Source organism: Streptopelia decaocto (assembly GCF_964273445.1).
Source record: "Streptopelia decaocto genome assembly, chromosome: 30".
Classification (NCBI taxonomy): domain Eukaryota; kingdom Metazoa; phylum Chordata; class Aves; order Columbiformes; family Columbidae; genus Streptopelia; species Streptopelia decaocto.
Genome location: NC_138685.1, coordinates 134,603 through 161,910, shown reverse-complemented (window position 1 = coordinate 161,910; position 27,308 = coordinate 134,603). Strand labels below are relative to the sequence as shown.

The window sequence follows — 27,308 nt, the reverse complement described above, 5'->3', positions numbered from 1 at the left end:
CGCTTGAGGAACCTCCAGGTTTATTGGCGACGGTGACACAATGGGGACGGCGAGGGACGCGGCCACCTCCGCGGGGTGGCCTTTTGGGTCAAGCTCAAGCTTTGTTGGGCCAAGCTTAAAGCTTAAGCTTTCTTGGGCCAAGCTTAAAGCTTAAGCTTTGTTGGGCCAAGCTTAAAGCTTAAGCTTTGTTGGGCCAAGCTTCAGCTCAAGCTTTGTTGGGTCCAGCTTCAGCTCAAGCTTTGTTGGGCCGAGCTTCAGCTCAAGCTTTGTTGGGCCGAGCTTCAGCTCAAGCTTTGTTGGGCCGAGCTTACGCTCAAGCTTTGTTGGGTCGAGCTTACGCTCAAGCTTTGTTGGGTCGAGCTTACGCTCAAGCTCCCTTGGGCCAAGCTTCAGCTCAAGCTTTGTTGGGCCGAGCTTCAGCTCAAGCTTTCTTGGGCCGAGCTTCAGCTCAAGCTTTGTTGGGCCGAGCTTCAGCTCAAGCTTTGTTGGGCCGAGCTTCAGCTCAAGCTTTGTTGGGCCGAGCTTCAGCTCAAGCTTTGTTGGGTCGAGCTTCAGCTCAAGCTTTCTCGGGTCAAGCTTAAAGCTTAAGCTTTCTCGGGTCAAGCTTACGCTCAAGCTCCCTTGGGTCAAGCTTACGCTCAAGCTCCCTTGGGTCAAGCTTACGCTCAAGCTCCCTTGGGTCAAGCTTACGCTCAAGCTCCCTTGGGTCAAGCTTACGCTCAAGCTTTCCTGGGTCAAGCTTACGCTCAAGCTTTCCTGGGTCAAGCTTAAGCTTTCTTGGGTCAAGCTTAAGCTTAAGCTTTCTTGGGTCAAGCTTAAGCTTAAGCTTTCTTGGGTCAAGCTTAAGCTTAAGCTTTCTTGGGTCGGGCTTGAGTGAGTTTTTGGGGCGATGGAGCTTGAGGTGGGTCCATGTCCACCTTGGGTGGTGGAGACGATGGGTGGTGACGAACCGGCGCCACACGCGGTGACTCAGAAACCACCGAGGAAGCCGGGAGAAGGTCCCCAAGGGTTGGCCAACACCCCAACTCACAACCACATGGGCCAAAACCCAAGCGCCGGAGCCGCCGCGTCGCTCATATGGTGGTGCTGACGCTCTGGTCGTCCACGGTGGACTTGGTCTTCATCCTGCTGTCCCCAAGGGTGCTGGCGGGCTCGTCGCTCAGGACGCCGCGCAGGATGGATCTCCAGGAGCGCCGCAGCTTGTCCTTGAAGTCCTGCCCCATCACCACGTAGATGATGGGGTTGACGCAGCTGTTGACGTAGGCGACGCCGGTGACGGCGGCGTCGGCGTCGCGGGCGCCCTTGAACAAGTCGCTCTTGGGAGGCGTGGAGGCCATGATCAAACCCACCACGTGGTAGGGCAACCAACACACGAAGAAGCTGATGATGACCACCAAGACGAGCTTGGTGGCCTTTTTAGACCTGGCGAAGCCCTTGCTGCGCACACGGGCCAACAGGAGCCCGTAACACACGGTGATGACCGCGAACGGCGCCAAGAAACCGGCGACGAAGCGCGTGACGGCGGTGACGAGCTCGGTGACGCGCTGGTGGCGCCCGACGGCCGCGTAGTCCAAGACGCACGTGGTCTTGTCGGAGAAATCGTCGCGGCGGACGGTGCGGAAGATGAAGGACGGGAGGGTGAGGAGCGCGGCCAAGAACCAGGCGGCGCCGCACGCCGCCCGCGCCAAGCGCAGCGTGCGGTGGTTCTGGCACCACACCGGGCGCGTCACCAAAGCGCAGCGGTCGGCGCTGATGGCCGTCAAGAGGAGGACGCTGGCGAACATGTTGAGGACGGTGAGGGACGGCAAGAACTTGCAGGCAAAAGCCCCCAATGGCCAGTGGTGGTCGCGGGCCAACGGGAAGGCCAAGAAGGGCAAGGCCAAGCAGCAGAGGAGATCGGCCAAGGAGAGGTTGAGGAACCAAACGCCGTTGACCGTGCGGCGCAGCTCGAAGCCGGTGACCCAGATGACGGCGCCGTTGCCCAAGACGCCGAGGAGGAAGATGAGGGCGTAGAGGGCCAGGATGGCGCGGTGGCCGGGAGGGACCTCGTAGGCGTCCAGGTCGTAGATGGAGTAGTCGTCCCATGTGTAGTTGAAGGTGTAGTTGGGGGTCAAGTCGTCCATGGTCCAGCGGCCGCTCGACTGGAAACTGCAGCCTGTTGGACAGAGGGGAAGGGGTTGGGTTGGATGGACCTTCAAGGATCATCTAATCCAACCCACGTCATGGTCAAGGAGACCTTCAATGGGATGAGGTTCCTCAAACCCTGTTTCTAGAGTCATGGAAGAGTTTGGATTGGATGGACCTTCAATGATCATCCAATCCAACCCAGGTCACGGTCAAGAAGACCTTCAATGGGATGAGGTTCCTCAAGACCCCATCCTTAGAGTCATGGAGGAGTTTGGGTTGGATGGACCTTCAATGATCATCCAGTTCAACCCAGGTCATGGTCAAGGAGACCTTAAAAGGGATGAGGTTCCTCAACACTCCATCCTTAGAGTCATGGAAGGGTTTGGGTTGGATGGAGCTTCAAAGATCATCTAATCCAACCCACGTCATGGTCAAAGAGACCTTCAATGGGATGAGGGTCCTCTAATCATGTTTCTAGAGTCATGGAAGGGTTTGGGTTGGATGGATCTTCAAAGATCATCCAGTTCAACCCAGGCCATGGTCAAGGAGACCTTCAATGGGATGAGGTTCCTCAACACTCCATCCTTAGAGTCAAGGAAGAGTTTGGATTGGATGGAGCTTCAAAGATCATCTAATCCAACCCATATCATGGTCAAGGATGTTTTCCACTACATGACCATGTCCCTCAGACCCCTGTTTCTAGAGTCATGGAGGGTTTGGGTTGGATGGACCTTCAATGATCATCTAATCCAACCCATATGATGGTCAAGGACGCTGTCTACGTGATCGTGTTCCTCAAACCCCTGTTTCTAGAGCCACGGAGGGGTTTGGGTTGGATGGACCTTCAATGATCATCCAATCCAACTCAGGTCATGGTCCAGGAGAACTTCAATGGGATGAGGTTCCTCAACACCCCATCCTTAGAGTCATAGAAGGGTTTGGGTTGGATGGACCTCCAAAGATCATCTAATCCAACCCACGTCATGGTCAAGGACGCTGTCTACATGATCGTGTTCCTCAAACCCCTGTTTATAGAGCCACGGAGGGGTTTGGATTGGATGGACCTTCAATGATCATCCAGTTCAACCCAGGCCATGGTCAAGGAGACCTTCAAAGGGATGAGGTTCCTCAACACTCCATCCTTAGAGTCATGGAAGGGTTTGGGTTGGATGGACCTTCAAGGATCTCCAAGCCCAACCCCCATCATGGTCAAGGACGTTTTCCACTCAATGAGGTTCCTCAGAACTCTGTCCATAGAGTCATGGAAGAGTTTGGGTTGGATGGACCTTCAAAGATCATCCCATCCAACCCACGTCATGGTCAAGGAGACCTTCAATGGGATGAGGTTCCTCAAACCCTGTTTCTAGAGCCATGGATGGGTTTGGGTTGGAGGAACCTCCACCGCCCACCCCGTCCAAGCCGCTGAGATGTTCCTCAGGAAGAACCCGAGGTGGAAGCACCAAAACCCGCCCCGGCCAGCGAGGAAACGGCCGTTTCCCCATTTCCTCTGGTGGCGCAAGAACCGGGATGAGGAAACACTCAAGCGCCGCGGGCCCGGAGGCTCCGGTGCCTTTAGGCCGGGCCTAAAGTCCCGACAGGAGATGGAGAAATCTGCGGTGAGCAAAGCGGCACCAAAAACAGGTGGGAAAGACTAAGGGAGGAGTTTCCCCTCAAAACCCGGCTTTTCTCCCCCAAAACCTGGCTTTATACCCCCTCAAAACCCAGCTTTACCCCCCAAAACCCAGCTTTACCCCCCCAAAACCCAGCTTTACCCCCCCAAATTCGCCCTTTTGCTCCACAAAACCCAGCTTTACCTCCTCCAAACCTGGCTTATCTCTCAAAAATCCAGCTCTTCATCTTCAAATCCTGGTTTTATTCCCCCTCAAAACCCAGCTTTACCCCCAAATTTACCTTTTACTCCACAAAACCCAGCTTTACCTCCTCCAAACCTGGCTTATCTCTCCAAAATCCAGCTCTTCACCTTCAACTCCTGGTTTTATTCCCCCTCAACCCAGCTTTACCCCCCCCAAAACCCAGCTTTACCCCCCCCAAAACCCAGCTTTACCCCCCCCACATTCACCTTTTGCTCCACAAAACCCGGCTTTACCTCCTCCAAACCTGGCTTATCTCTCCAAAATCCATCTTTTCACCTTCAAATCCTGGTTTTATTCCCTCTCAACCCAGCTTTACCCCCCAAAACCCAGCTTTACCCCCCAAATTCGCCCTTTTGCTCCACAAAACCCAGCTTTACCTCCTCCAAACCTGGCTTATCTCCCCAAAACCCAGCTCTTCACCTTCAAATCCTGGTTTTATTCCCTCTCAACCCAGCTTTACCACCCAAAACCCAGCTTTACCCCCCAAATTCGCCCTTTTGCTCCACAAAACCCAGCTTTACCTCCTCCAAACCTGGCTTATCTCCCCAAAACCCAGCTCTTCAGCTTCAAATCCTGGTTTTATTCCCTCTCAACCCAGCTTTACCACCCAAAACCCAGCTTTACCCCCCACATTCACCTTTTGCTCCACAAAACTCGGCTTTACCTCCTCCAAACCTGGCTTATCTCTCAAAAATCCAGCTCTTCATCTTCAAATCCTGGTTTTATTCCCCCTCAAAACTGGGCTTTATCCCCTCAAAATCCAGCTTTATCTCCCCAAAACCCAGCTCTTCACCTTCAAATCTTGGTTTTATTCCCTCTCAAAACCCAGCTTTACCCCCCAAATTCACTTGATCTTCCCCAAAACCCAACTTTATCTCCCCAAAACCCAGCTCTTCTCCCCCAAATCCTGGCTTTATCCCCCCACAAAACGCGGCTCTATCCCCCCATTAAACCCAGCTTTACCCCCCAAAACCCAGCTTTATCCCCTTAATCCTCACTTTTCCCCCCCAAAACACAGTTTTATCCCCTTAATCCTCACTTTCTTCCCCCAAAAACCAGCTTTAACCCCTTAATCCTCACTTTTCCCCCCCAAAACCCAGCTTTATCCCCTTAATCCTTACTTTTCCCCCCCAAAACCCAGCTTTATCCCCTTAATCCTCACTTTTCCCCCCCAAAACCCAGCTTCATCCCCTTAACCCTCACTTTTCCCCCCCAAAACCCAGCTTTATCCCCTTAATCTTCACTTTACCCCCCAAAACCCAGCTTTATCCCCTTAATCTTCACTTTCCCCCCCAAAACCCAGCTTTATCCCCTTAATCCTCACTTCCCCCCCCAACCCCAGCTTTACCTCCCCAAAACCCAGCTTTATCCCCAAAGACCCAGCTTTATCCCCTTAATCCTCACTTTTCCCCCCCAAAACCCAGCTTTATCCCCTTAATCCTCACTTTTTCACCCCAAAACCCAGCTTCATCCCCTTAACCCTCACTTTTCCCCCCCAAAACCCAGCTTCATCCCCTTAACCCTCACTTTCCCCCCCAAAACCCAGCTTTATCCCCTTAATCCTCACTTTTCCCCCCAAAACCCAGCTTTATGCCCTTAATCCTCACTTTTCCCCCCCAAAACCCAGCTTTATCCCCTTAATCCTCACTTTTCCCCCCCAAAATCCAGCTTTAGCCCCCAAAACCAAGCTTTATCCCCTTAATCCTCACTTTTCCCCCCCAAAATCTGGTTTTATCCCCTTAATCCTCACTTTTCCCCCCCAAAACCCAGCTTTATCCCCTTAACCCTCACTTTTCCCCCCCAAAACCCAGCTTTACCCCCCAAAACCACCCCCAAACAGTTCATTCCAACCCCATGGACCCGCTCACCTGCGTCCCGGTGGCTCCGGGTGCCAAATGGGTGCGGAATGGGTGCCAAATGGGTGCCGAGGAGGTTTTATGGGCGGCCGAGGGGAAGCGGAGGCCAAAAAAAGAAGAGAAAAGGGAAAACCCAAAAAGGAGAAGCAGCAACAGCTTGGGCGGGGGGGACCCAAAGGCCAACGAAGCGTTGACCCCCCAAATTGTCATTTTGGGGGGGTTTTTGGCCTCATTTAAGCTCCAGATTAACACCGGATTGGGGAGACAAAGTCCGGGAGGGGATTGAAGCTTAAACTGCTCCTTTCACCCCCAAATAGCCAAGAATCACCCCCAAAGTGACGTCGGGGGCGCAAACGGTGTCGCCAAATCTACCAGGACCCCCCCCCCAAAAAACACCGTGATGGGTTCCACGCAAGGGGGGGACCCCAAAAATTAAAGGGAGGACCCCAAAACTTCGAGGGGGGGACCAAAAGAAGTCAAAGGGGGGACCCCAAAAAAGGGCTGAACCCCCCAAAAAGGTGGTTTTTCTTCACCCCCCCCCCCCAAATGTCATTTTGATGTCATGTCCCCCCCCCCGTTTTGCTCACGGTGTCGCGGGGGGGGCGGCTCAAGGACATCGCGGCGCGTCCTGTCGGAGAGAGAAAAGCATTGGGGGGGGGGTCCAGCACCTTCCCACCCCCCCAAAATTAAATTGGGGGGGTGGGGGGGGGGCGCAAACCCCATTGGACGCCCCAAATATGCAACAGGGCTTGTTTGGGGGGGGGGGGTGAAGTTTAATGTAGGACAGACAGATGTACAGAGGAGCGTAGCCCCCCCCCCCCCAAAATTAATCACCCGCTCGCCCCCCCCCAAATAATTAGTCCCCAATACGGCAGCGAAGCGACGATGCGGCGTCCGTCCCGGGTGCAAGCGGAGGACAGACAGACAGATAAAAGGGGGGGGGGGGTGTGTAAAATGGGGGTGCAGGGTCGGGGGGGGGTCATTCGGTGCCCCCCCCGGTTTTCCGGAAACGCACCCTCTGGAAATCCGTGATCTCCACAGCGTCGGGGGGCAATTCCACGGCTCCTATTGGGGGGGGGATATAATTTGGGGTCTGACCCCCCCCCGTGGAACAAACCACAACACCCCCCCCACCCAATTTAATAACATTGGGGGGTCCCCGTTGTGGCTCCTTTCCTATATCCCCCCCCCACCTTGCGTCGCCGTGGTCCCCGTTGAGGCTTTTTGGGGCGCCGCTTCGTTTTCGGGGGGGGGCTGGGGGGTGTGACCCCCCCGGGGCGACCCCCCGGGGCTTAAACCTACGGGGGAGAAACTTTAAGTCAAGCTTTGTCGCTTTGTCCTTGCGCTCCGGTGATGGAGCCCCTATAGTGCCCCCCCCCCCCCCCTAAATTATCGCCCCCCCTGGTGTAAATTGGGGACCCCCCCCCCCAAATGTTGTTACCTGGAGTCTCGCCGGGGTCCCCAGTGGATTTAGGGCCAAAGGGATTGTCCCCATTGTCCCCAACGCTGCTGCGGGGAGAGGCCAAGTCCATCTCCTCCCCCCAATCGGTGGCGAATTGGCGACCCCCCCACAATGGGGACAAAGGAGCGGTTTGGGGGGGGGCAACGGGGGTGACAATGGCACGGGGGGGGCTTTTTGGGGACGCACTGGGGGGGGTTCGGCCTTCGCTCGACGGCCCCGCGCTGTCCCCGTCCTCGCTCACGTCCTCCCATTCATCCTCATCATCCTCCGTTTGGGACCCCAACGGCGCTTCCGCCACCTATGGGGGGGATTTTGGGGTGTCACGGGGTGGGGGGGACACATAATTGTCACATCATTGTCACACACCCCCCCCCACGGTGTCATTTTACCTCTTGTTTCGGCGTTTCGGCCACCGGCTCTTTGTCCCAGCGGTTGTCGTGCATGCTGATGGGGGAAACGCCGTCAAACCGCGCGATAAGCGGGGATTAAGCCGAGCTTAGCGCCCCCCCCCGCGATTAAACGGCACCTGTAGGGTTTGGCGCAGCCCCCCCGGCCCTTTCGCCGCCGCTGGGGGCGCCGGGGGGGGAGGAATTCGCCGAATGTGGGAGGTTTGGGGGGGAAGCGGGTGGGGTGGTCGCTGAGGTTGGGATCCGACCCGGCCTTGAAGCTGCAGGTTTGCGATAGGGGTGAAAAACCCACTTTTAGACCCAAAGTCCAGCTTTGCCAGCCTAAAAACCAGTTTTAGTGCAGCAAAACCCGGCTTTTCCGCCTCGAAATTCGGCTTTTCTGCCCCAAAGCCCGGCTTTTCTCCCCCAAAAAAGCCAGTTTTACACCCTCAAAGCCCAGCATTTCCTCCTCAAACTCCAGCTTTTCTGACCCAAAGCCCGGCTTTTCTGCCCCCCTTAAAGCCTCACTTTTCTGCCCCCCCCGCCCCAAAGCTGAGCTTTACCCCTCAAAAAAAACAGTTTTACCCTCTAAAACCCCAGCATTTTCTCCCCAAACCCAGCTTTACCCGCCCCCAAAGCCCAGCTTTACCCGCCCCCCAAAGCCCAGCTTCTAGCACCCCCTAAAGCCCAGCTTCTAGCACCCCCTAAAGCCCAGCTTTACCCCTCAAAAACCCCAGCATTTCCTCCCAAAACCCAGCTTTACCCCCCCCACAAAACCCAGCTTTACCCCCCCCCACTCCCCTCTCTTTGCCCCCCAATAACCCAGTTTCACCTCCTCGAAACCCGCCTTTCCCCTCCCACAAAGCCCAGCTTTTCAACCTCAAAACCCGGTTCTAACCCCTCAAAAACCAGCTTTACCCCCTCTAAAACCTGGTCTTTTCTCCTCCAAACCCAGTTTTACCCCATAAACCCCAACTTTTCCACCTCAAAACTGAGTTTTACCACCCAAAACCCAGCTTTCCTCCCCCAATAAAACCCAGCCTTTCCCCCCCATTAAAACCCAGCCTTTCCCTCCCCCAAAACCCAGCCTTCCCCCCCCAAAACCCAGCCTTTCCTCCCCTATTAAAACCCAGCTTTTCCCCCCCCAAAACCCAGCCTTTCCCCCCCATTAAAACCCATCTTTCCCCCTCAAAACTCAGCCTTTCCCCCCCTAAAACCCCAGCTTTTCCCCCCCATAAAACCCAGCCTTTCCCCCCCCCACCATAAAACCCAGCTTTTCCCCCCCCAAAACCAAGATTTCCCCCCCCAAAATCCCAGCTTTTCCCCCCCATTAAAACCCAGCTTTCCCCCTCAAAACTCAGCCTTTCCCCCCCCAATAAAACCCAGCTTTCCTCTCCCTAAAACCCAACCTTTCTCCCCCCTAAACCCCAGCTTTTCCCCCCCCAAACCCAGCCTTCCCCCCCCCATAACCCCAGCTTTCCCCCCATTAAACCCAGCCTTTTCCCTCCCAAAACCCAGCCTTTCTCCCCTATTAAAACCCAGCTTTTCCTCCCCGTAAAACCCAGCTTTTCCTCCCCGTAAAACCCAGCTTTTCCTCCCCGTAAAACCCAGCTTTTCCTCCCCGTAAAACCCAGCTTTTCCTCCCCGTAAAACCCAGCTTTTCCTCCCCGTAAAACCCAGCTTTTCCTCCCCGTAAAACCCAGCTTTTCCTCCCCGTAAAACCAAGCTTTTCCTCCCCGTAAAACCAAGCTTTTCCCCCCCGTAAAACCCAGCCTTTCCCCCCCGTAAAACCCAGCCTTTCCCCCCCGTAAAACCCAGCCTTTCCCCCCCGTAAAACCCAGCCTTTCCCCCTCGTAAAACCCAGCCTTTCCTCCCCATAAAACCAAGCTTTTCCTCCCCGTAAAACCAAGCTTTTCCTCCCCGTAAAACCAAGCTTTTCCCCCCGTAAAACCAAGCTTTTCCTCCCCGTAAAACCAAGCTTTTCCTCCCCGTAAAACCAAGCTTTTCCTCCCCGTAAAACCAAGCTTTTCCTCCCCGTAAAACCAAGCTTTTCCTCCCCGTAAAACCAAGCCTTTCCCCCCCGTAAAACCAAGCCTTTCCCCCCCGTAAAACCAAGCCTTTCCCCCCCGTAAAACCAAGCCTTTCCCCCCCGTAAAACCAAGCTTTTCCTCCCCGTAAAACCCAGCCTTTCCCCCCCGTAAAACCCAGCCTTTCCTCCCCGTAAAACCAAGCTTTTCCTCCCCGTAAAACCAAGCTTTTCCTCCCCGTAAAACCAAGCTTTTCCTCCCCGTAAAACCAAACTTTTCCTCCCCGTAAAACCAAGCTTTTCCTCCCCGTAAAACCAAGCTTTTCCTCCCCGTAAAACCAAGCTTTTCCTCCCCGTAAAACCAAGCTTTTCCCCCCCGTAAAACCAAGCTTTTCCCCCCCGTAAAACCCAGCTTTTCCTCCCCGTAAAACCCAGCTATTCCTCCCCGTAAAACCCAGCTTTTCCTCCCCGTAAAACCCAGCTTTTCCTCCCCGTAAAACCCAGCTTTTCCTCCCCGTAAAACCCAGCTTTTCCTCCCCGTAAAACCCAGCTTTTCCTCCCCGTAAAACCCAGCTTTTCCTCCCCGTAAAACCCAGCTTTTCCTCCCCGTAAAACCCAGCTTTTCCTCCCCGTAAAACCCAGCTTTTCCTCCCCGTAAAACCCAGCTTTTCCTCCCCGTAAAACCCAGCTTTTCCTCCCCGTAAAACCCAGCTTTTCCTCCCCGTAAAACCCAGCTTTTCCTCCCCGTAAAACCCAGCTTTTCCTCCCCGTAAAACCCAGCTTTTCCTCCCCGTAAAACCAAGCCTTTCCCCCCCGTAAAACCAAGCTTTTCCTCCCCGTAAAACCAAGCTTTTCCTCCCCGTAAAACCAAGCCTTTCCCCCCCGTAAAACCAAGCTTTTCCCCCCGTAAAACCAAGCTTTTCCTCCCCGTAAAACCAAGCTTTTCCTCCCCGTAAAACCAAGCTTTTCCCCTCCGTAAAACCAAGCTTTTCCCCCCCGTAAAACCAAGCTTTTCCTCCCCGTAAAACCAAGCTTTTCCTCCCCGTAAAACCAAGCTTTTCCTCCCCGTAAAACCAAGCTTTTCCCCCCCGTAAAACCCAGCCTTTCCCCCCCGTAAAACCCAGCCTTTCCCCCCCGTAAAACCCAGCTTTTCCCCCCCGTAAAACCCAGCTTTTCCCCCCCGTAAAACCCAGCCTTTCCCCCCCGTAAAACCAAGCTTTTCCTCCCCGTAAAACCAAGCATTTCCTCCCCGTAAAACCAAGCTTTTCCTCCCCGTAAAACCAAGCTTTTCCCCCCCAAACCAGCACCACCGTGGTCAGCAAACCCCCCCCCGGCCTCACCCGCCGTCGGGTTTCTCGGCGTCCCACTCGCGCCGCCACTGCCCGCCGGGTTTGCGGTGCCGCGCCAGCCGCTCGCGGTCGATCTGCTCGCGCTCCTGTTTCCAGCGCACGTACTCGGCGCGTTCCCGGCCCGTCATCGACAGCGTCATGTCCAGCGACGCGCCGGATTTGGGGCTGGGACGGCGGCCCTGGGGGAAAAACCGGGTTTAAATGCTGTCCCGGGGGCTCAGATCCCGTCTGGGACGTCAAAACAGACCACAAATGCAGCTTAAACAACGTCTCAGCTGCTTAAATCCCATCAGATCCCATCTGGGACGTCAAAACTGACCACAAGTGCAGCTTAAACCTGGGCCCGAGTGCTCAGATCCCGTCTAGGATGTCAAAACAGACCACAAGTGCAGCTTAAACCTAGTCTTGGGTGCTCAGATCCCATCTGGGACGTCAAAACAGACCACAAATGAAGCTTAAACTTGGTCTTGGGTGCTCAGATCCCGTCTAGGACGTCAAAACAGACCACAAGTGCAGCTTAAACCAGGTCCCAGCTGCTTAATTCCCATCAGATCCTGTCTGGGACGTCAAAACAGACCACAAATGCAGCTTAAACCAGGTCTCAGCTGCTTAAATCCCATCAGATCCTGTCTGGGACGTCAAAACAAACCACAAATGCAGCTTAAACCAGGTCTCAGCTGCTTAAATCCCATCAGATCCTGTCTGGGACGTCAAAACAGACCACAAATGCAGCTTAAACCAGGTCTCAGCTGCTTAAATCCCATCAGATCCTGTCTGGGACGTCAAAACAGACCACAAATGCAGCTTAAACCAGGTCTCAGCTGCTTAAATACCATCAGATCCCGTCTGAGATGTCAAAACTGACCACAAGTGCAGCTTAAACCAGGTCTCAGCTGCTTAAATCCCATCAGATCCCATCTGATGCAGCTTAAACCTGGTCCCGGCTTAAAACCCATCCGGGATGTCAAAACATTCAGAACACCAAAACGCGGCTTAAACCCTATCCTAGATGCTCAAAACCCACGCAGACACCAAAACACGGCTTAAACTCCATCCTAGGCGCTCAGATCCCACCCAAGACGCCAAAGTGCAGCTTAAACTCCGTCCGCGCCAAAGCGCGGCTTAAACTCCATCCTAGGCACTCAAATCCCACCCAGGACACCAAAGCGCGGCTTAAACTCCATCCCCGCCAAAGCGCGGCTTAAACTCCGTCCCCGCCAAAGCGCGGCTTAAACTCCATCCTAGGCACTCAAATCCCACCCAGGACACCAAAGCGCGGCTTAAACTCCGTCCCCGCCAAAGCGCGGCTTAAACTCCATCCTAGGCACTCAAATCCCACCCAGGACACCAAAGCGCGGCTTAAACTCCGTCCCCGCCAAAGCGCGGCTTAAACTCCGTCCCCGCCAAAGCGCGGCTCAAGCTCCATCTTAGGCACTCAAATCCCACCCAGGACACCAAAGCGCGGCTTAAACTCCGTCCCCGCCAAAGCGCGGCTTAAACTCCATCTTAGGCACTCAAATCCCACCCAGGACACCAAAGCGCGGCTTAAACTCCATCCCCGCCAAAGCGCGGCTTAAACTCCATCCCCGCCAAAGCGCGGCTTAAACCCCATCTTAGGCACTCAAACTCCACCCAACGCACCAAAACTCAGCTTAAACTCCATCCTAAGCCCTCAGATCCCACCCAGAACGTCAAACCCCCCAAAACCGCAACTCAAACCCCATCCCAACCGCTCCAATCCCGCTTAAACCCCCCAAAACCGTGGCGGGGGGACACAGGACCCACCGTGGGGCCCTGACGGCTTTTGTCGCGTTCCATCCCGGCCTTGACCTTGTCGAAATCGGGGCCCCCCCAGTTTCGGACGTGGCGCCGACTCCCCTCCCTGCGATCGGCGTCCGACACGGGGCCGCTGCGCCGCGGATCGTCCAGGAAATTCCGCACCGGGTTCTTCTCGTTAAGCCCGTCCTAAGTGGGGGGGGCACAGAGGACATTGTCACCCCCTCGGGGGGACGTTTGTGACAAGTGTGTCCCCCCCGATACCCATTTTTCCGGCCTCACCCGCTGGTTCCGCTCGTACTCGGCGATTTTCTCCATCTCCTCGTTCATCTTCTCGATGTTTTGGCGGCGACGTTCTTCCCATTCCTGGGGGGGCCCCCCCAAAATACAACGTTTTGGTCCCCCAAAAAATCCACTTTGGAGGCCAAAATAACCAGCTGGGTCCCCAAAACACCCCAATTGGATCCCAAAAACCACTTTGGACCCAAAAATCCCACCTTGGACCCCCAAGAAAACCAAATTGGACCCCAAAATCCCACTTTTGACCCCAAAATGCACCTTGGACTCCCTCAAAAACCCCAAATTAACCCAAAACCCCAAACTGGACCCCAAAACCACCCAAACTGGACCCCAAAAAACACAACCTTGGCCCCAAAAATCCCACCTTGGACCCCCAAGAAAACCGAATTGGACCCCAAAATCCCACTTTTGACCCCAAAATGCACCTTGGACTCCCTCAAAAACCCCAAATTAACCCAAAACCCCAAACTGGACCCCAAAATCCCACCATGGACCCCCAAGAAAACCAAATTGGACCCCAAAATCCCACTTTTGACCCCAAAAATGCACCTTGGACCCCCCCAAAAAACCCAATTAACCCAAAACCCCAAACTGGACCCCAAAACCACCCAAACTGGACCCCAAAAAACACAACCTTGGCCCCAAAAATCCCACCTCGGACCCCCAAGAAAACCGAATTGGACCCCAAAATCCCACTTTTGACCCCAGAAATGCACCTTGGACCCCCCAATAAACACAAGTTGACCCCAAACCCCCAAATTGGCCCCAAATTCCCACCTTGGATCCCCAAAAAAACACCACTTGGGACCCAAAAATCCCACCTTGGACCCCCATGGAAACCAAATTGGACCCCAAAATCCCACTTTAGACCCCAAATACCCACCTTGGACTCCCCAAAAAACCCCATATTAACCCAAAACCCCAAACTGGACCCCAAAATCCCACCATGGACCCCCAAAAACCCACCATTTTGGACCCAAAAATCCCACCTTGGACCCCCAAGAAAGCCAAATTGGACCCCAAAATCCCACTTTTGACCCCAGAAATGCACCTTGGACCCCCCAAAAAACACAAGTTGACCCCAAACCCCCAAATTGGCCCCAAATTCCCACCTTGGATCCCCAAAAACCCACCATTTTGGACCCAAAAATCCCACCTTGGACCCCCAAGAAAACCAAATTGGACCCCAAAATCCCACTTTTGACCACAAAAATGCACCTTGGAGTCCCCAAAACACCCCAAATTAACCCAAAACCCCAAACTGGACCCCAAAATCCCACCATGGACCCCCAAGAAAACCAAATTGGATGCCAAAATCCCACTTTTGACCCCAAAAATGCACCTTGGACCCCCCAAAAAAACCCAATTAACCCAAAATCCCAAACTGGACCCCAAAACCACCCAAACTGGACCCCAAAAAACACAACCTTGACCCCAAAAATCCCACCTTGGACCCCCAAGAAAACTGAATTGGACCCCAAAATCCCACTTTTGACCCCAAAATGCACCTTGGACCCCCCAAAAAACACAAGTTGACCCCAAACCCCCAAATTGGCCCCAAATTCCCACCTTGGATCCCCAAAAAAACACCACTTGGGACCCAAAAATCCCACCTTGGACCCCCATGGAAACCAAATTGGACCCCAAAATCCCACTTTTGACCCCAAAAATGCACCTTGGACCCCCCAAAAAAACCCAATTAACCCAAAGTCCCAAACTGGACCCCAAAATCCCACCATTTGGGACCCCCAAAGAACCACCATTGGGACCCAAAAACCCCTCCTTTGACCCCCAAGAAAACCAAATTGGACCCCAAAATCCCACTTTTGACCCCAAAATGCACCTTGGACTCCCTCAAAAACCCCAAATTAACCCAAAACCCCAAACTGGACCCCAAATCCCACCACGGACCCCCAAAAACCCACCATTTTGGACCCAAAAATCCCACCTTGGACCCCCAAGAAAACCGAATTGGACCCCAAAATCCCACTTTTGACCCCGGAAATGCACCTTGGACCCCCCAAAAAACACAAGTTGACCCCAAACCCCCAAATTGGCCCCAAATTCCCACCTTGGATCCCCAAAAAAACACCACTTGGGACCCAAAAATCCCACCTTGGACCCCCATGGAAACCAAATTGGACCCCAAAATCCCACTTTAGACCCCAAATACCCACCTTGGACTCCCCAAAAAACCCCAAATTAACCCAAAACCCCAAACTGGACCCCAAATCCACCCAAACTGGACACCAAAAATCCCACCTTGGACCCCAAAATCCCACTTTTGACCCCAAAAATGCACCTTGAACCCCCCAAAAGACCCCAAATTAACCCAAAACCCCAAACTGGACCCCAAAATCCCACCATTTGGGACCCAAAAATCCCACCGTGGACCCCCAAGAAAGCCAAATTGGCCCCCAAAATCCCACTTTTGCCCCCCAAAAACCCACCTTGGACTTGCGGTCGGGTCCGTCGCCCCCCCCGGCCGTTGCGGCCGCCCCCCGGCCCCGCGTTCGCCGCCCCCGTCCCCCCACGGAGCCACCGTCCCCTGCCCCCCCCTCCCAAAACGGCTCCGCCGGGGGGGTCGGGTCCCCCCTTGGGGAGCGGCCGGACCCCCGGGGGGATTTGGGGACCCCCGGTGGCTTTTTGTCCCTTGTCACACGTTTGTCCTGGAAGAAACAACACGGGGGGGGTGGGTGGAGGGATCAGTGATTCGAACACCCCCCAATCCCCCCTGCTTTGTGTTGAACCCCCAAAATGATCCCCGACTCACCCTGGGGGGGGACACGACGGTGATGCCCCGGGGGGCGCGGCGGCCGTCGAATTCGGGATGGGGGGGGCGCGCGCGCCGGAGCGTCGTCACCGCGACCCCCTCCTGTTCCGCCTTGCGCCGATCCTCCTCGATCTCCTATCGCCAACACCCCCCCCCCCCAAAAGATTTTGGGGATGAGAAGAAGGTGACAACCCCCCCCAGCCACCCTCTTGTCACCAAGATGACCCCCCCATGATGATTTTGGGGTTGGGAAAGACACAACGACCCCCCCCCCATGATGATTTTGGGGTTGGGAAGGACACAACGACCCCCCCCCCATGATGATTTTGGGGTTGGGAGGGACACAACGACCCCCCCATGATGATTTTGGGGTTGGGAAGGACACAACGACCCCCCCATGATGATTTTGGGGTTGGGAAGGACACAATGACCCCCCCCATGATGATTTTGGGGTTGGGAAGGACACAACGATCCCCCCCCGTGATGATTTTGGGGTTGGGAAGGACACAACGACCCCCCCATGATGATTTTGGGGTTGGGAAGGACACAACGACCCCCCCCACGATGATTTTGGGGTTGGGAAGGACACAACGACCCCCCCCCAAAATACTTTGGGAAGGGACGGACGTGACGCCCCCCCCCATGAGGATTTTGGGGACAGAAAAGACACCCCCCCAAGAATATTTCAGGGACGGGACGGCCACAACAACCCCCCCCCGGCTGCTCCCGTCACCTCATATTATATTAATCCCCCCTGACTTGGCGTTAAGCCGGGATTAACGGCTCTAAGCTCCTTCGGTGCCTCCTTAGGCCGGGTTTAAGGGGGGGACAGACACGGCAGGGCCCCCCCGCACCTGGTAGCGCCTGATGAGCGCCTCGTTCTTCTTGCGCAGCGCCTCGATGCGCTTGTCCAGCTCCGCGTCCTTCTCCTCCTTGGAGCGCAGGTCCAGCGCCGCCGACTGCGGGGACAGAGCGGGGACGGGTTCTAGGAAGGCTCGGCTTGGCTAGGCCGGGCCTAGGCCGGACCCCAGAGCCCCACTTAGTCCCCAACAAGCCCCACACTGGACCCCTGGGGTCCCTAAAATGAACTCGCAGATCCCCAGACCGGCCCCTTGGAGCCTCAGAATGAACCTCTGGAGCTCCAGACCAGACCCCAGAGCCCCAGCCCAGTCCCTGGAGCCCCAAAGGGGCCACCTGGAGCCTCATCCTGGTCCCTGGAGCCCCAGATTGGGGTCCCTGGAGCCCCAGACCAAACCCCCAGAGCCTCAGACCGAACCCCCAGAGCCCCAAAGGGGCCGCCCGGAGCTCCAGGCCAAACACCCGGAGCCTCATCCCGATCCCCAGAGCCCCATCCCGGTCCCTGGAGCCCCATCCCGGTCCCTGGAGCCTCATCCCGGTCCCTGGAGCCCCAAAGGGGTCACCCGGAGCCCCATGGCGGGTCCCCACAGCTTCAGGCTGGGTCTCTCGGAGCCTCAACCTGGTCCCCGGAGCCCCAAACTGGGTCCCCAGAGCCTCATCCCGGTCCCTGGAGCCCCAAACCGGGTCCCTGGAGCCCCAAACCGGGTTCCCGGGGCCCCAAACTGAAGCCCTGGAGCCTCATCCTGCTCCCTGAAGCCCCAGATGGGACCCCCAGACCCTCAACCCGGTCCCTGGAGCCCCAAACCGGGTCCCCGGAGCCTCATCCCGGTCCCTGGAGCCCCAGGCTGGGTCCCCCAAAGCCTCAACCTGGTCCCTGGAGCCCCAAACCGGGTTCCCTGGGGCCCCAAACTGAACCCCCGGAGCCTCATCCTGTTCCCTGAAGCCCCAGATGGGACCCCCAGACCCTCAACCCGGTCCCTGGAGCCCCAAACCGGGTCCCCAGAGCCTCATCCCCGTCCCTGGAGCCTCATCCCGGTCCCTGGAGCCCCAAACCGAACCCCCAGAGCCTCATCCTGGTCCCTGGAGCCCCAGGCTGGGTCCGCAAAGTCTCAACCTGGTCCCTGGAGCCCCAAACCGGGTCCCCAGAGCCTCATCCCGGTCCCTGCAGCCCCATCCCACTCCCTGGGAGCCCCAGACCGGGTCCCCAGAGCCCCAAAGGGGCCACTTGGAGCCCCAGACCAGACCCCCAGAGCCTCATCCCGGTCCCTGGAGCCCCAGGTTGGGTCCCTGGTGCCTCATCCCGGTCCCTGGAGCCCCAGACTGAACCCCCAGAGCCTCATCCCGATCCCTGGAGCCCCAGGTTGGGTCCCCAGAGCCTCAACCCGGTCCCTGGAGCCCCAAACCGGGTTCCCGGAGCCTCATCCCGGTCCCTGGAGCCCCAGACCAAACCCCCAGAGCCCCAAAGGGGCCACCTGGACCCCCAGGTTGGGTCCCTGGAGCCTCATCCCGGTCCCTGGAGCCCCAGACTGAACCCCCAGAGCCTCATCCCGGTCCCTGGAGCCCCAAACCGGGTTCCCTGGGACCCCAGACGGGACCCCCAGAGCCTCATCCTGTTCCTTGGGGCCCCAGATGGGACCCCCAGACCCTCAACCTGGTCCCTGGAGCCCCAAACCGGGTTTCCTGGAGCCCCAAACCGAACCCCCAGAGCCTCATCCCGGTCCCTGGAGCCCCAAACCGGGTTTCCTGGAGCCCCAAACCGAACCCCCAGAGCCTCATCCCGGTCCCTGGAGCCCCAGACTGAACCCCTAGAGCCTCAACCCGGTCCCTGGAGCCCCAAACCGGGTCCCCAGAGCCTCATCCCCGTCCCTGGAGCCTCATCCCGGTCCCTGGAGCCCCAAACCGGGTTCCCTGGGGCCCCAAACTGAACCCCCGGAGCCTCATCCTGTTCCCTGAAGCCCCAGATGGGACCCCCAGACTCTCAACCCGGTCCCTGGAGCCCCAAACCGGGTCCCCAGAGCCTCATCCCGGTCCCTGGAGCCTCATCCCGGTCCCTGGAGCCCCAAACCGGGTTTCCTGGAGCCCCAAACTGAACCCCCAGAGCCTCATCCCGGTCCCTGGAGCCCCAGACTGAACCCCCAGAGCCCCAAAAGGGCCACCTGGACCCCCAGGTTGGGTCCCTGGAGCCTCATCCCGGTCCCTGGAGCCCCAGACTGAACCCCCAGAGCCTCATCCCGGTCCCTGGAGCCCCAGACCGAACCCCTGGAGCCCCAAAGGGGCCACCTGGAGCCCCAGGTTGGGTCCCTGGAGCCTCATCCCGGTCCCTGGAGCCCCAGACTGAACCCCCAGAGCCTCATCCCCGTCCCTGGAGCCCCAGACTGAACCCCCAGAGCCTCATCCCGGTCCCTGGAGCCCCAGACTGAACCCCCAGAGCCTCATCCCCGTCCCTGGAGCCCCAGACTGAACCCCCAGAGCCTCATCCCGGTTCCTGGAGCCTCATCCCGGTCCCTGGAGCCCCAAACCGGGTTCCCTGGGGCCCCCGACTGAACCCCCGGAGCCTCATCCTGTTCCCTGAAGCCCCAGATGGGACCCCCAGACCCTCAACCCGGTCCCTGGAGCCCCAAACCGGGTTCCCAGGAGCCTCATCCCGGTCCCTGCAGCCCCAGGTTGGGTCCCCAGAGCCTCATCCCGATCCCTGCAGCCCCATCCCGGTCCCTGGAGCCTCATCCCCGTCCCTGGAGCCCCAAACCGAACCCCCAGAGCCTCATCCCGGTCCCTGCAGCCCCATCCCACTCCCTGGGAGCCCCAGACCGGGTCCCCAGAGCCCCAAAGGGGCCACTTGGAGCCCCAGACCAGACCCCCAGAGCCTCATCTCGGTCCCTGGAGCCCCAGACCGAACCCCCAGAGCCTCATCCCGGTCCCTGGAGCCCCAGACTGAACCCCCAGAGCCTCAACCTGGTCCCTGGAGCCCCAGACTGAACCCCCAGAGCCTCATCCCGGTCCCTGGAGCCCCAAACCGGTCCCTGGAGCCCCAAAGGGGTCACCCGGAGCCCCAAAGGGGTCACCCGGAGCCCCATGGCGGGTCCCCACAGCTTCAGGCTGGGTCACTCGGAGCCTCAACCTGGTCCCCGGAGCCCCAAACCGGGTTCCCTGGAGCCCCAAACCGAACCCCCGGAGCCTCATCCCGGTCCCTGGAGCCCCAGACCGAACCCCCGGAGCCCCAAAGGGGCCACCTGGACCCCCAGGTTGGGTCCCTGGAGCCTCATCCCGGTCCCTGGAGCCCCAGACTGAACCCCCAGAGCCTCATCCCGGTCCCTGGAGCCCCAAACCGGGATCCCTGGAGCCCCAAACTGAACCCCTGGAGCCTCATCCTGTTCCCTGAAGCCCCAGATGGGACCCCCAGACCCTCAACCCGGTCCCTGGAGCCCCAAACCAGGTCCCCAGAGCCTCATCCCGGTCCCTGGAGCCCCAAACCGGGTTCCCTGGAGCCCCAAACCGAACCCCCAGACCCTCATCCCGGTCCCTGGAGCCCCAAACCGAACCCCCAGAGCCTCATCCCGGTCCCTGGAGCCCCAGGCTGGGTCCGCAAAGTCTCAACCTGGTCCCTGGAGCCCCAAACCGGGTCCCCGGAGCCTCATCCCGGTCCCTGGAGCCCCAGGCTGGGTCCCCAAAGCCTCAACCTGGTCCCTGGAGCCCCAAACCGGGTTGCCTGGAACCCCCGACCGAACCCCCAGAGCCTCATCCCGGTCCCTGCAGCCCCATCCCACTCCCTGGGAGCCCCAGACCGGGTCCCCAGAGCCCCAAAGGGGCCACTTGGAGCCCCAGACCAGACCCCCAGAGCCCCATCCCGGTCCCTGGAGCCCCAGACCGAACCCCCAGAGCCTCATCCCGGTCCCTGGAGCCCCAGACCGAACCCCTGGAGCCCCAAAGGGGCCACCTGGACCCCCAGGTTGGGTCCCTGGAGCCTCATCCCGGTCCCTGGGGCCCCAGACTGAACCCCCAGAGCCTCAACCTGGTCCCTGGAGGCCCAGACTGAACCCCCAGAGCCTCATCCCGGTCCCTGGAGCCCCAAACCGGGTCCCCAGAGCCTCATCCCCATCCCTGGAGCCCCAGACTGAACCCCCAGAGCCTCATCCCCGCCCCTGGAGCCTCATCCCGGTCCCTGGAGCCCCAAACCGGGTTTCCTGGAGCCCCAAACTGAACCCCTGGAGCCTCATCCTGTTCCCTGAAGCCCCAGATGGGACCCCCAGACCCTCAGCCCGGTCCCTGGAGCCCCAAACCAGGTCCCCAGAGCCTCATCCCGGTCCCTAGAGCCCCAAACCGGGTTTCCTGGAGCCCCAAACCGGGTCCCCAGAGCTTCATCCTGTTCCCTGGAGCCTCATCCCGGTCCCTGGAGCCCCAAACTGGGTTTCCTGGAGCCCCAAACCGAACCCCCAGAGCCTCATCCCGGTCCCTGCAGCCCCATCCCACTCCCTGGGAGCCCCAGACCGGGTCCCCAGAGCCCCAAAGGGGCCACGTGGAGCCCCAGACCAGACCCCCAGAGCCTCATCCCGGTCCCTGGAGCCCCAGACTGAACCCCCAGAGCCTCATCCCGATCCCTGCAGCCCCATCCCGGTCCCTGGAGCCTCATCCCCGTCCCTGGAGCCCCAAACCGGGTTTCCTGGAGCCCCAAACCGAACCCCCAGAGCCTCATCCCGGTCCCTGCAGCCCCATCCCACTCCCTGGGAGCCCCAGACCGGGTCCCCAGAGCCCCAAAGGGGCCACTTGGAGCCCCAGACCAGACCCCCAGAGCCTCATCCCGGTCCCTGGAGCCCCAGACCGAACCCCCGGAGCCCCAAAGGGGCCACCTGGACCCCCAGGTTGGGTCCCTGGAGCCTCATCCCGGTCCCTGGAGCCCCAGACTGAACCCCCAGAGCCTCATCCCGGTCCCTGGAGCCCCAGACTGGGTCCCCCAAAGCCTCATCCCGGTCCCTGGAGCCCCAGGCTGGGTCCCCAGAGCCTCATCCCAGTCCCTGGAGCCCCAGGCTGGGTCCCCCAAAGCCTCAACCTGGTCCCTGGAGCCCCAAACCGGGTTGCCTGGAACCCCCGACCAAACCCCCAGAGCCTCATCCTGGTCCCTGGAGCCTCATCCCAGTCTCTGGAGCCCCAAACCGGGTTCCCGGGGCCCCAAACTGAACCCCCGGAGCCTCATCCTGTTCCCTGAAGCCCCAGATGGGACCCCCAGACCCTCAACCCGGTCCCTGGAGCCCCAAACCGAGTTCCCTGGAGCCTCATCCCGGTCCCTGCAGCCCCAGATGGGACCCCCAGAGCCTCATCCCGGTCCCTGCAGCCCCAGATGGGACCCCCAGAGCCTCATCCCGATCCCTGGAGCCCCAGACTGAACCCCCAGAGCCTCATCCCGATCCCTGGAGCCCCAGGCTGGGTCCCCAAAGTCTCAACCCGGTCCCTGGAGCCCCAGATGGGACCCCCAGACCCTCAACCCGGTCCCTAGAGCCCCAAACCGGGTCCCCAGAGCCCCAACCCGGTCCCTGGAGCCCCAGACCGAACCCCCGGAGCCCCAAAGGGGCCACCTGGACCCCCAGGTTGGGTCCCTGGAGCCTCATCCCGGTCCCTGGAGCCCCAGACTGAACCCCCAGAGCCTCATCCCGGTCCCTGGAGCCCCAGGCTGGGTCCCCCAAAGCCTCAACCTGGTCCCTGGAGCCCCAAACCGGGTTGCCTGGAACCCCCGACCAAACCCCCAGAGCCTCATCTCGGTCCCTGGAGCCTCATCCCGGTCTCTGGAGCCCCAAACCGGGTTCCCTGGGGCCCCAAACTGAAGCCCCGGAGCCTCATCCTGCTCCCTGAAGCCCCAGATGGGACCCCCAGACCCTCAACCCGGTCCCTGGAGCCCCAAACCGGGTCCCCAGAGCCTCATCCCCGTCCCTGGAGCCTCATCCCGGTCCCTGGAGCCCCAAACCGGGCTTCCTGGAGCCCCAAACCGAACCCCCAGAGCCTCATCCCGGTCCCTGGAGCCCCAGACCGAACCCCTGGAGCCCCAAAGGGGCCACCTGGAGCCCCAGGTTGGGTCCCTGGAGCCTCATCCCGGTCCCTGGAGCCCCAGACTGAACCCCCAGAGCCTCATCCCGGTCCCTGGAGCCTCATCCCGGTCCCTGGGGCCCCAAACCGGGTTCCTGGGGCCCCAAACCGGGTTCCCTGGGGCCTCATCCTGTTCCCTGGAGCCCCAGATGGGACCCCCAGACCCTCAACCTGGTCCCTGGAGCCCCAAACCGGGTCCCCAGAGCCTCATCCCGATCCCTGGAGCCTCATCCCGGTCCCTGGAGCCTCATCCCAGTCCCTGGAGCCCCAAACCGAACCCCCAGAGCCTCATCCCGGTCCCTGCAGCCCCATCCCACTCCCTGGGAGCCCCAGACCGGGTCCCCAGAGCCCCAAAGGAGCCACTTGGAGCCCCAGACCAGACCCCCAGAGCCTCATCCCGGTCCCTGGAGCCCCAGACCGAACCCCCAGAGCCCCAAAGGGGCCACCTGGACCCCCAGGTTGGGTCCCTGGAGCCTCATCCCGGTCCCTGGAGCCCCAGACCGAACCCCCAGAGCCTCAACCCGGTCCCTGGACCCCCAGGTTGGGTCCCTGGAGCCTCATCCCGGTCCCTGGAGCCCCAGACTGAACCCCCAGAGCCTCATCCCGGTCCCTGGAGCCCCAGGTTGGGTCCCCCAAAGCCTCAACCTGGTCCCTGGAGCCCCAAACCGGGTTGCCTGGAACCCCCGACCAAACCCCCAGAGCCTCATCTCGGTCCCTGGAGCCTCATCCCAGTCTCTGGAGCCCCAAACCGGGTTCCCTGGGGCCCCAAACTGAACCCCCAGAGCCTCATCCTGTTCCCTGGAGCCCCAGATGGGACCCCCAGACCCTCAACCCGGTCCCTGGAGCCCCAAACCGGGTCCCCAGAGCCTCATCCCCGCCCCTGGAGCCCCAAACCGAACCCCAGAGCCTCATCCCGGTCCCTGCAGCCCCATCCCACTCCCTGGGAGCCCCAGACCGGGTCCCCAGAGCCCCAAAGGGGCCACCTGGACCCCCAGGTTGGGTCCCTGGTGCCTCAACCCGGTCCCTGGAGCCCCAGACTGAACCCCCAGAGCCTCATCCCGATCCCTGGAGCCCCAGGTTGGGTCCCCAGAGCCTCATCCCGGTCCCTGGAGCCCCAGACTGAACCCCCAGAGCCCCATCCCGGTCCCTGGAGCCCCAGACTGAACCCCCAGAGCCTCATCCCGTCCCTGGGGCCCCAAACTGACCCCCCGGAGCCTCATCCTGTTCCCTGAAGCCCCATCCCGGCCCCCGCAGCCCCATCCCGGCCCTCCCAGACCCCACAGCAGCCCCATCAAAGCCCAGGCCGAACCCCCGCAGCCCCAGAGCGGCCTGGCCCGACCCCCCGCAGCTCAGGGCCGGTGTCCCGGGGCCGAACCGCCGGGCCCGCTCTCACCATCGCGGCGGCGGGAACGGCGACCGCCCCCCTGAGCGCTCCGGGCCCGACTGAGCCCACCGGAGCGACAGGCTCCGCCCACCACAGCCATTTCCGCTTCCGCTGCGGGGTATTAAGGGGTGGGGGGGCTCTTAAAAGGGCGATGGCAGAGGGATATTAAGGGATGGGGAGCTCTTAAAAGGGCGATGCAGCGGGATATTAAGGGATGGAGGGGGCTCTTAAAAGGGCGATGCAGCGGGATATTAAGGGATGGAGGGGGCTCTTAAAAGGGCGATGCAGCGGGATATTAAGGGATGGAGGGGGCTCTTAAAAGGGCGATGGCAGCGGGATATTAAGGGATGGGGGTGGGGGGGCTCTTAAAAGGGCGATGAAGCGGGATATTAAGGGATGCGGGTGGGGGGGCTCTTAAAAGGGCGATGCAGCGGGATATTAAGGGATGGGGGTGGGGGGGGCTCTTAAAAGGGCGATGCAGCGGGATTTTAAGGGATGGGGGTGTGGGGGGGCTCTTAAAAGGGCGATGCAGCGGGATATTAAGGGATGAGGGGGTGGGGGGGCTCTTAAAAGGGCGATGGCAGAGGGATATTAAGGGATGGAGGGGGCTCTTAAAAGGGCGATGCAGCGGGATATTAAGGGATGGGGTGGGGGGGGCTCTTAAAAGGGCGATGCAGCGGGATATTAAGGGATGGGGTGGGGGGGGCTCTTAAAAGGGCGATGGCAGCGGGATATTAAGGGATGGGGTGGGGGGGGGCTCTTAAAAGGGCGATGGCAGCACTGGGTGGGGCCCACCTGGGGCTGTTTGTCGCCACGCGTGTGGTTGTCCCTCTGTCCCCTCCCTGATGTGTGGCCCCATGGTTGTCCCCACGGTTGTCCCCCCATGTGTCCCCACATTCCTGTGACCTCCTGTCCCTGTGTCCCCCCATTCCCCTGGCCCCAAATCCCCCTGGCCCCAAATCCCCCTGGCCCCATTTCATTGTCCCCAGTGTCCCCGTGTCCCCTTTTCCCATTGTCCCCATGTCCCCCCATCCTCCATGTCCCTGTGTCCCCCGTGTCCGTGTCCCCCTGTTCCTGCATCCCCCATGTCCCCCGAGTTTGTGTCACCCCATGTCCCCCGTGACTGTGTCCCCCATGTCCCCCTGTCCCCCGTGTCTGTGTCCCCCTGTCCCCGTGTCTGGATCCCCCCGTGTCCCCCATATCTGTGTCCCCCCTGTCCCCCGTGTCTGTGTCCCCCTGTCCCCGTGTCCTCCGTGTCTGAATCCCCCCGTGTCCCCGCGTCTGGATCCCCCCGTGTCCCCATGTCCCCGTGTCTGGATCCCCCCGTGTCCCCCTGGTCTGTGTCCCCCATGTCCCGGTGTCTGAATCCCCCCGTGTCCCCCTGTCCCCCGTGTCCCCCTGTCCCCCGTGTCTGTGTCCCCCTGTCCCCATGTCCCCGTGTCTGGATCCCCCCGTGTCCCCCTGTCCCCCCTGTCCCCCGTGTCTGTGTCCCCCTGTCCCCCTGTCCCCATGTCCCCGTGTCTGGATCCCCCCGTGTCTGTGTCTCCCCGTCCCCCGCGCTCCCCCCTCCCCTCGGTGGGCGTGCCTACATCACGCCCCGCCCCTTCCCCCGCCCTTAGTAGGCTGTGCCGGAGGCGGGAGTGGGCGTGGCCTCCCCTGGGCCCCGCCCCTCAGCTGTCTCCATGGCAGCTGCGGCTCTGGCCGCGGCGCCGCGCGTTGATTGGCTGCGCCGCGCCGGGGGGCGGGGCCATGGGGGGGGCTCGGCCCTGGGTCGTGTCCTATAGCGGGAACTATAGCGGGACCTATAGCGGGAACTATAGCGGGACCTATAGCGGCTGCTGCACCTCGGGATGGAGCTACAGCCGCGCCGATAGCTGGATCTATAGCAGGACCTATAGCTGGACCTATAGACTCACTTATAGCAGTATCTATAGCCAAAGCTATAGCGGGACCTATGGAGAGAGCCCTAGAAACACCTGTAGGCATTTCTATGGCTATACCTATAGCGGTAGCTATAGCTGTACTCATGGAAGCGCCCATAGTGATGCCTATGGCACCTATAGGCAGCAAGTGCTACCTATAGGTGGTACCTGTTTCTGTATGTATAGTGCTACTTATAATATAACAGGACCTACAGCTGGTAGCTATAGGCAGCACCTATAGATGCACCCAGAGCTGGTACTTGTAGCCTTTACATCTAGATGCCGCCATAGCTGGTACTCATCACCTATAGGTGGTACTTATAGATGTAGCTGGTACATATAGCTGTATAGCCAGTACATACGGCCACACCTATAGCTGTACGTATAGATGTACCCGTAGCTGCACCTATAGATGATGGACCCAGAGCTGGTATCTGCAGGCAGACCCTATAGCGGGACCTATGGATGATGCATCTCTGTGCATCTGTCCCTATAGCTGATGTCCCCATGTCTGTCTGTCCCGTGTCTGTCTGTCTGTCCTGTGTCTGTCTGTCCCGCTCTGTCCCCATGTCTGTCCCGTGTCTGTCTATCCCATGTCTGTCTGTCCCCATGTCTATCCGTCCCATGTCCGTCCATCCCGCTCTGTCCCCATGTCTGTCTGTCTGTCCCGTGTCTGTCTGTCCCATCCTGTCCCCATGTCTGTCCCGTGTCTGTCTGACCCATGTCTGTCTGTCCCATGTCTGTCTGTCCCGTGTCTGTCTGTCCCATCCTGTCCCCATGTCTGTCCCATGTCTGTCCCATTCTGTCCCATGTCTGTCTGTCCCATGTGTGTCTGTCTGTCCCGTGTCTGTCTGTCCCGCCCTGTCCCCATGTCTATCCGTCCCATGTCCGTCCATCCCGCTCTGTCCCCATGTCTGTCTGTCCCGTGTCTGTCTGTCCCGTGTCTGTCTGTCCCGTGTCTGTCTGTCCCATCCTGTCCCCATGTCTGTCTGTCCCGTGTCTGTCTGTCCCATCCTGTCCCCATGTCTGTCCCGTGTCTGTCTGTCCCATGTCTGTCTGTCTGTCCCGTTCTGTCCCATGTCTGTCTGTCCCATCCTGTCCCCATGTCTGTCTCGTTCTGTCCCGTGTCTGTCTGTCCCATCT

General features: G+C 59.3%; 3 protein-coding genes across 3 annotated transcripts in view; all 3 read right to left on the bottom strand.

Annotated features, from left to right (window-relative positions):
- On the bottom strand, positions 1-6,377 carry LOC309450848 (C5a anaphylatoxin chemotactic receptor 1-like). The gene is made up of 2 exons (XM_082074008.1): positions 5,870-6,377; positions 1-2,155 (listed from the first exon to the last, which is right to left on the bottom strand). Exon 2 carries the CDS (start codon positions 2,121-2,123, stop codon positions 1,074-1,076), a length of 1,050 nt encoding a protein of 349 aa, XP_081930134.1. The 5' UTR covers positions 2,124-2,155; positions 5,870-6,377; the 3' UTR covers positions 1-1,073.
- Positions 6,347-25,063, bottom strand: LOC309450846 (coiled-coil domain-containing protein 9-like). Its single transcript, XM_082074004.1, has 14 exons — positions 25,039-25,063; positions 24,253-24,354; positions 16,784-16,888; positions 15,930-16,064; positions 15,607-15,825; positions 13,139-13,222; positions 12,866-13,045; positions 11,072-11,259; positions 7,846-7,986; positions 7,709-7,763; positions 7,299-7,617; positions 7,051-7,155; positions 6,873-6,922; positions 6,347-6,485 (listed from the first exon to the last, which is right to left on the bottom strand). Exons 2-14 carry the CDS (start codon positions 24,253-24,255, stop codon positions 6,465-6,467), a joined length of 1,605 nt encoding a protein of 534 aa, XP_081930130.1. The 5' UTR covers positions 24,256-24,354; positions 25,039-25,063; the 3' UTR covers positions 6,347-6,464.
- Positions 25,064-26,483: 1,420 nt separating this feature from the next.
- The window catches only part of LOC309450853 (putative ATP-dependent RNA helicase DHX34), a gene marked incomplete at its 3' end in the record, with an annotated part of 10,365 nt that continues 9,540 nt past the window's right edge, over positions 26,484-27,308 (bottom strand). The window contains exon 9 of the mRNA XM_082074013.1: positions 26,484-26,571. Within this exon, the coding sequence (XP_081930139.1) occupies positions 26,484-26,571 (88 nt within the window). The remainder of the gene's footprint in view (positions 26,572-27,308) is intronic.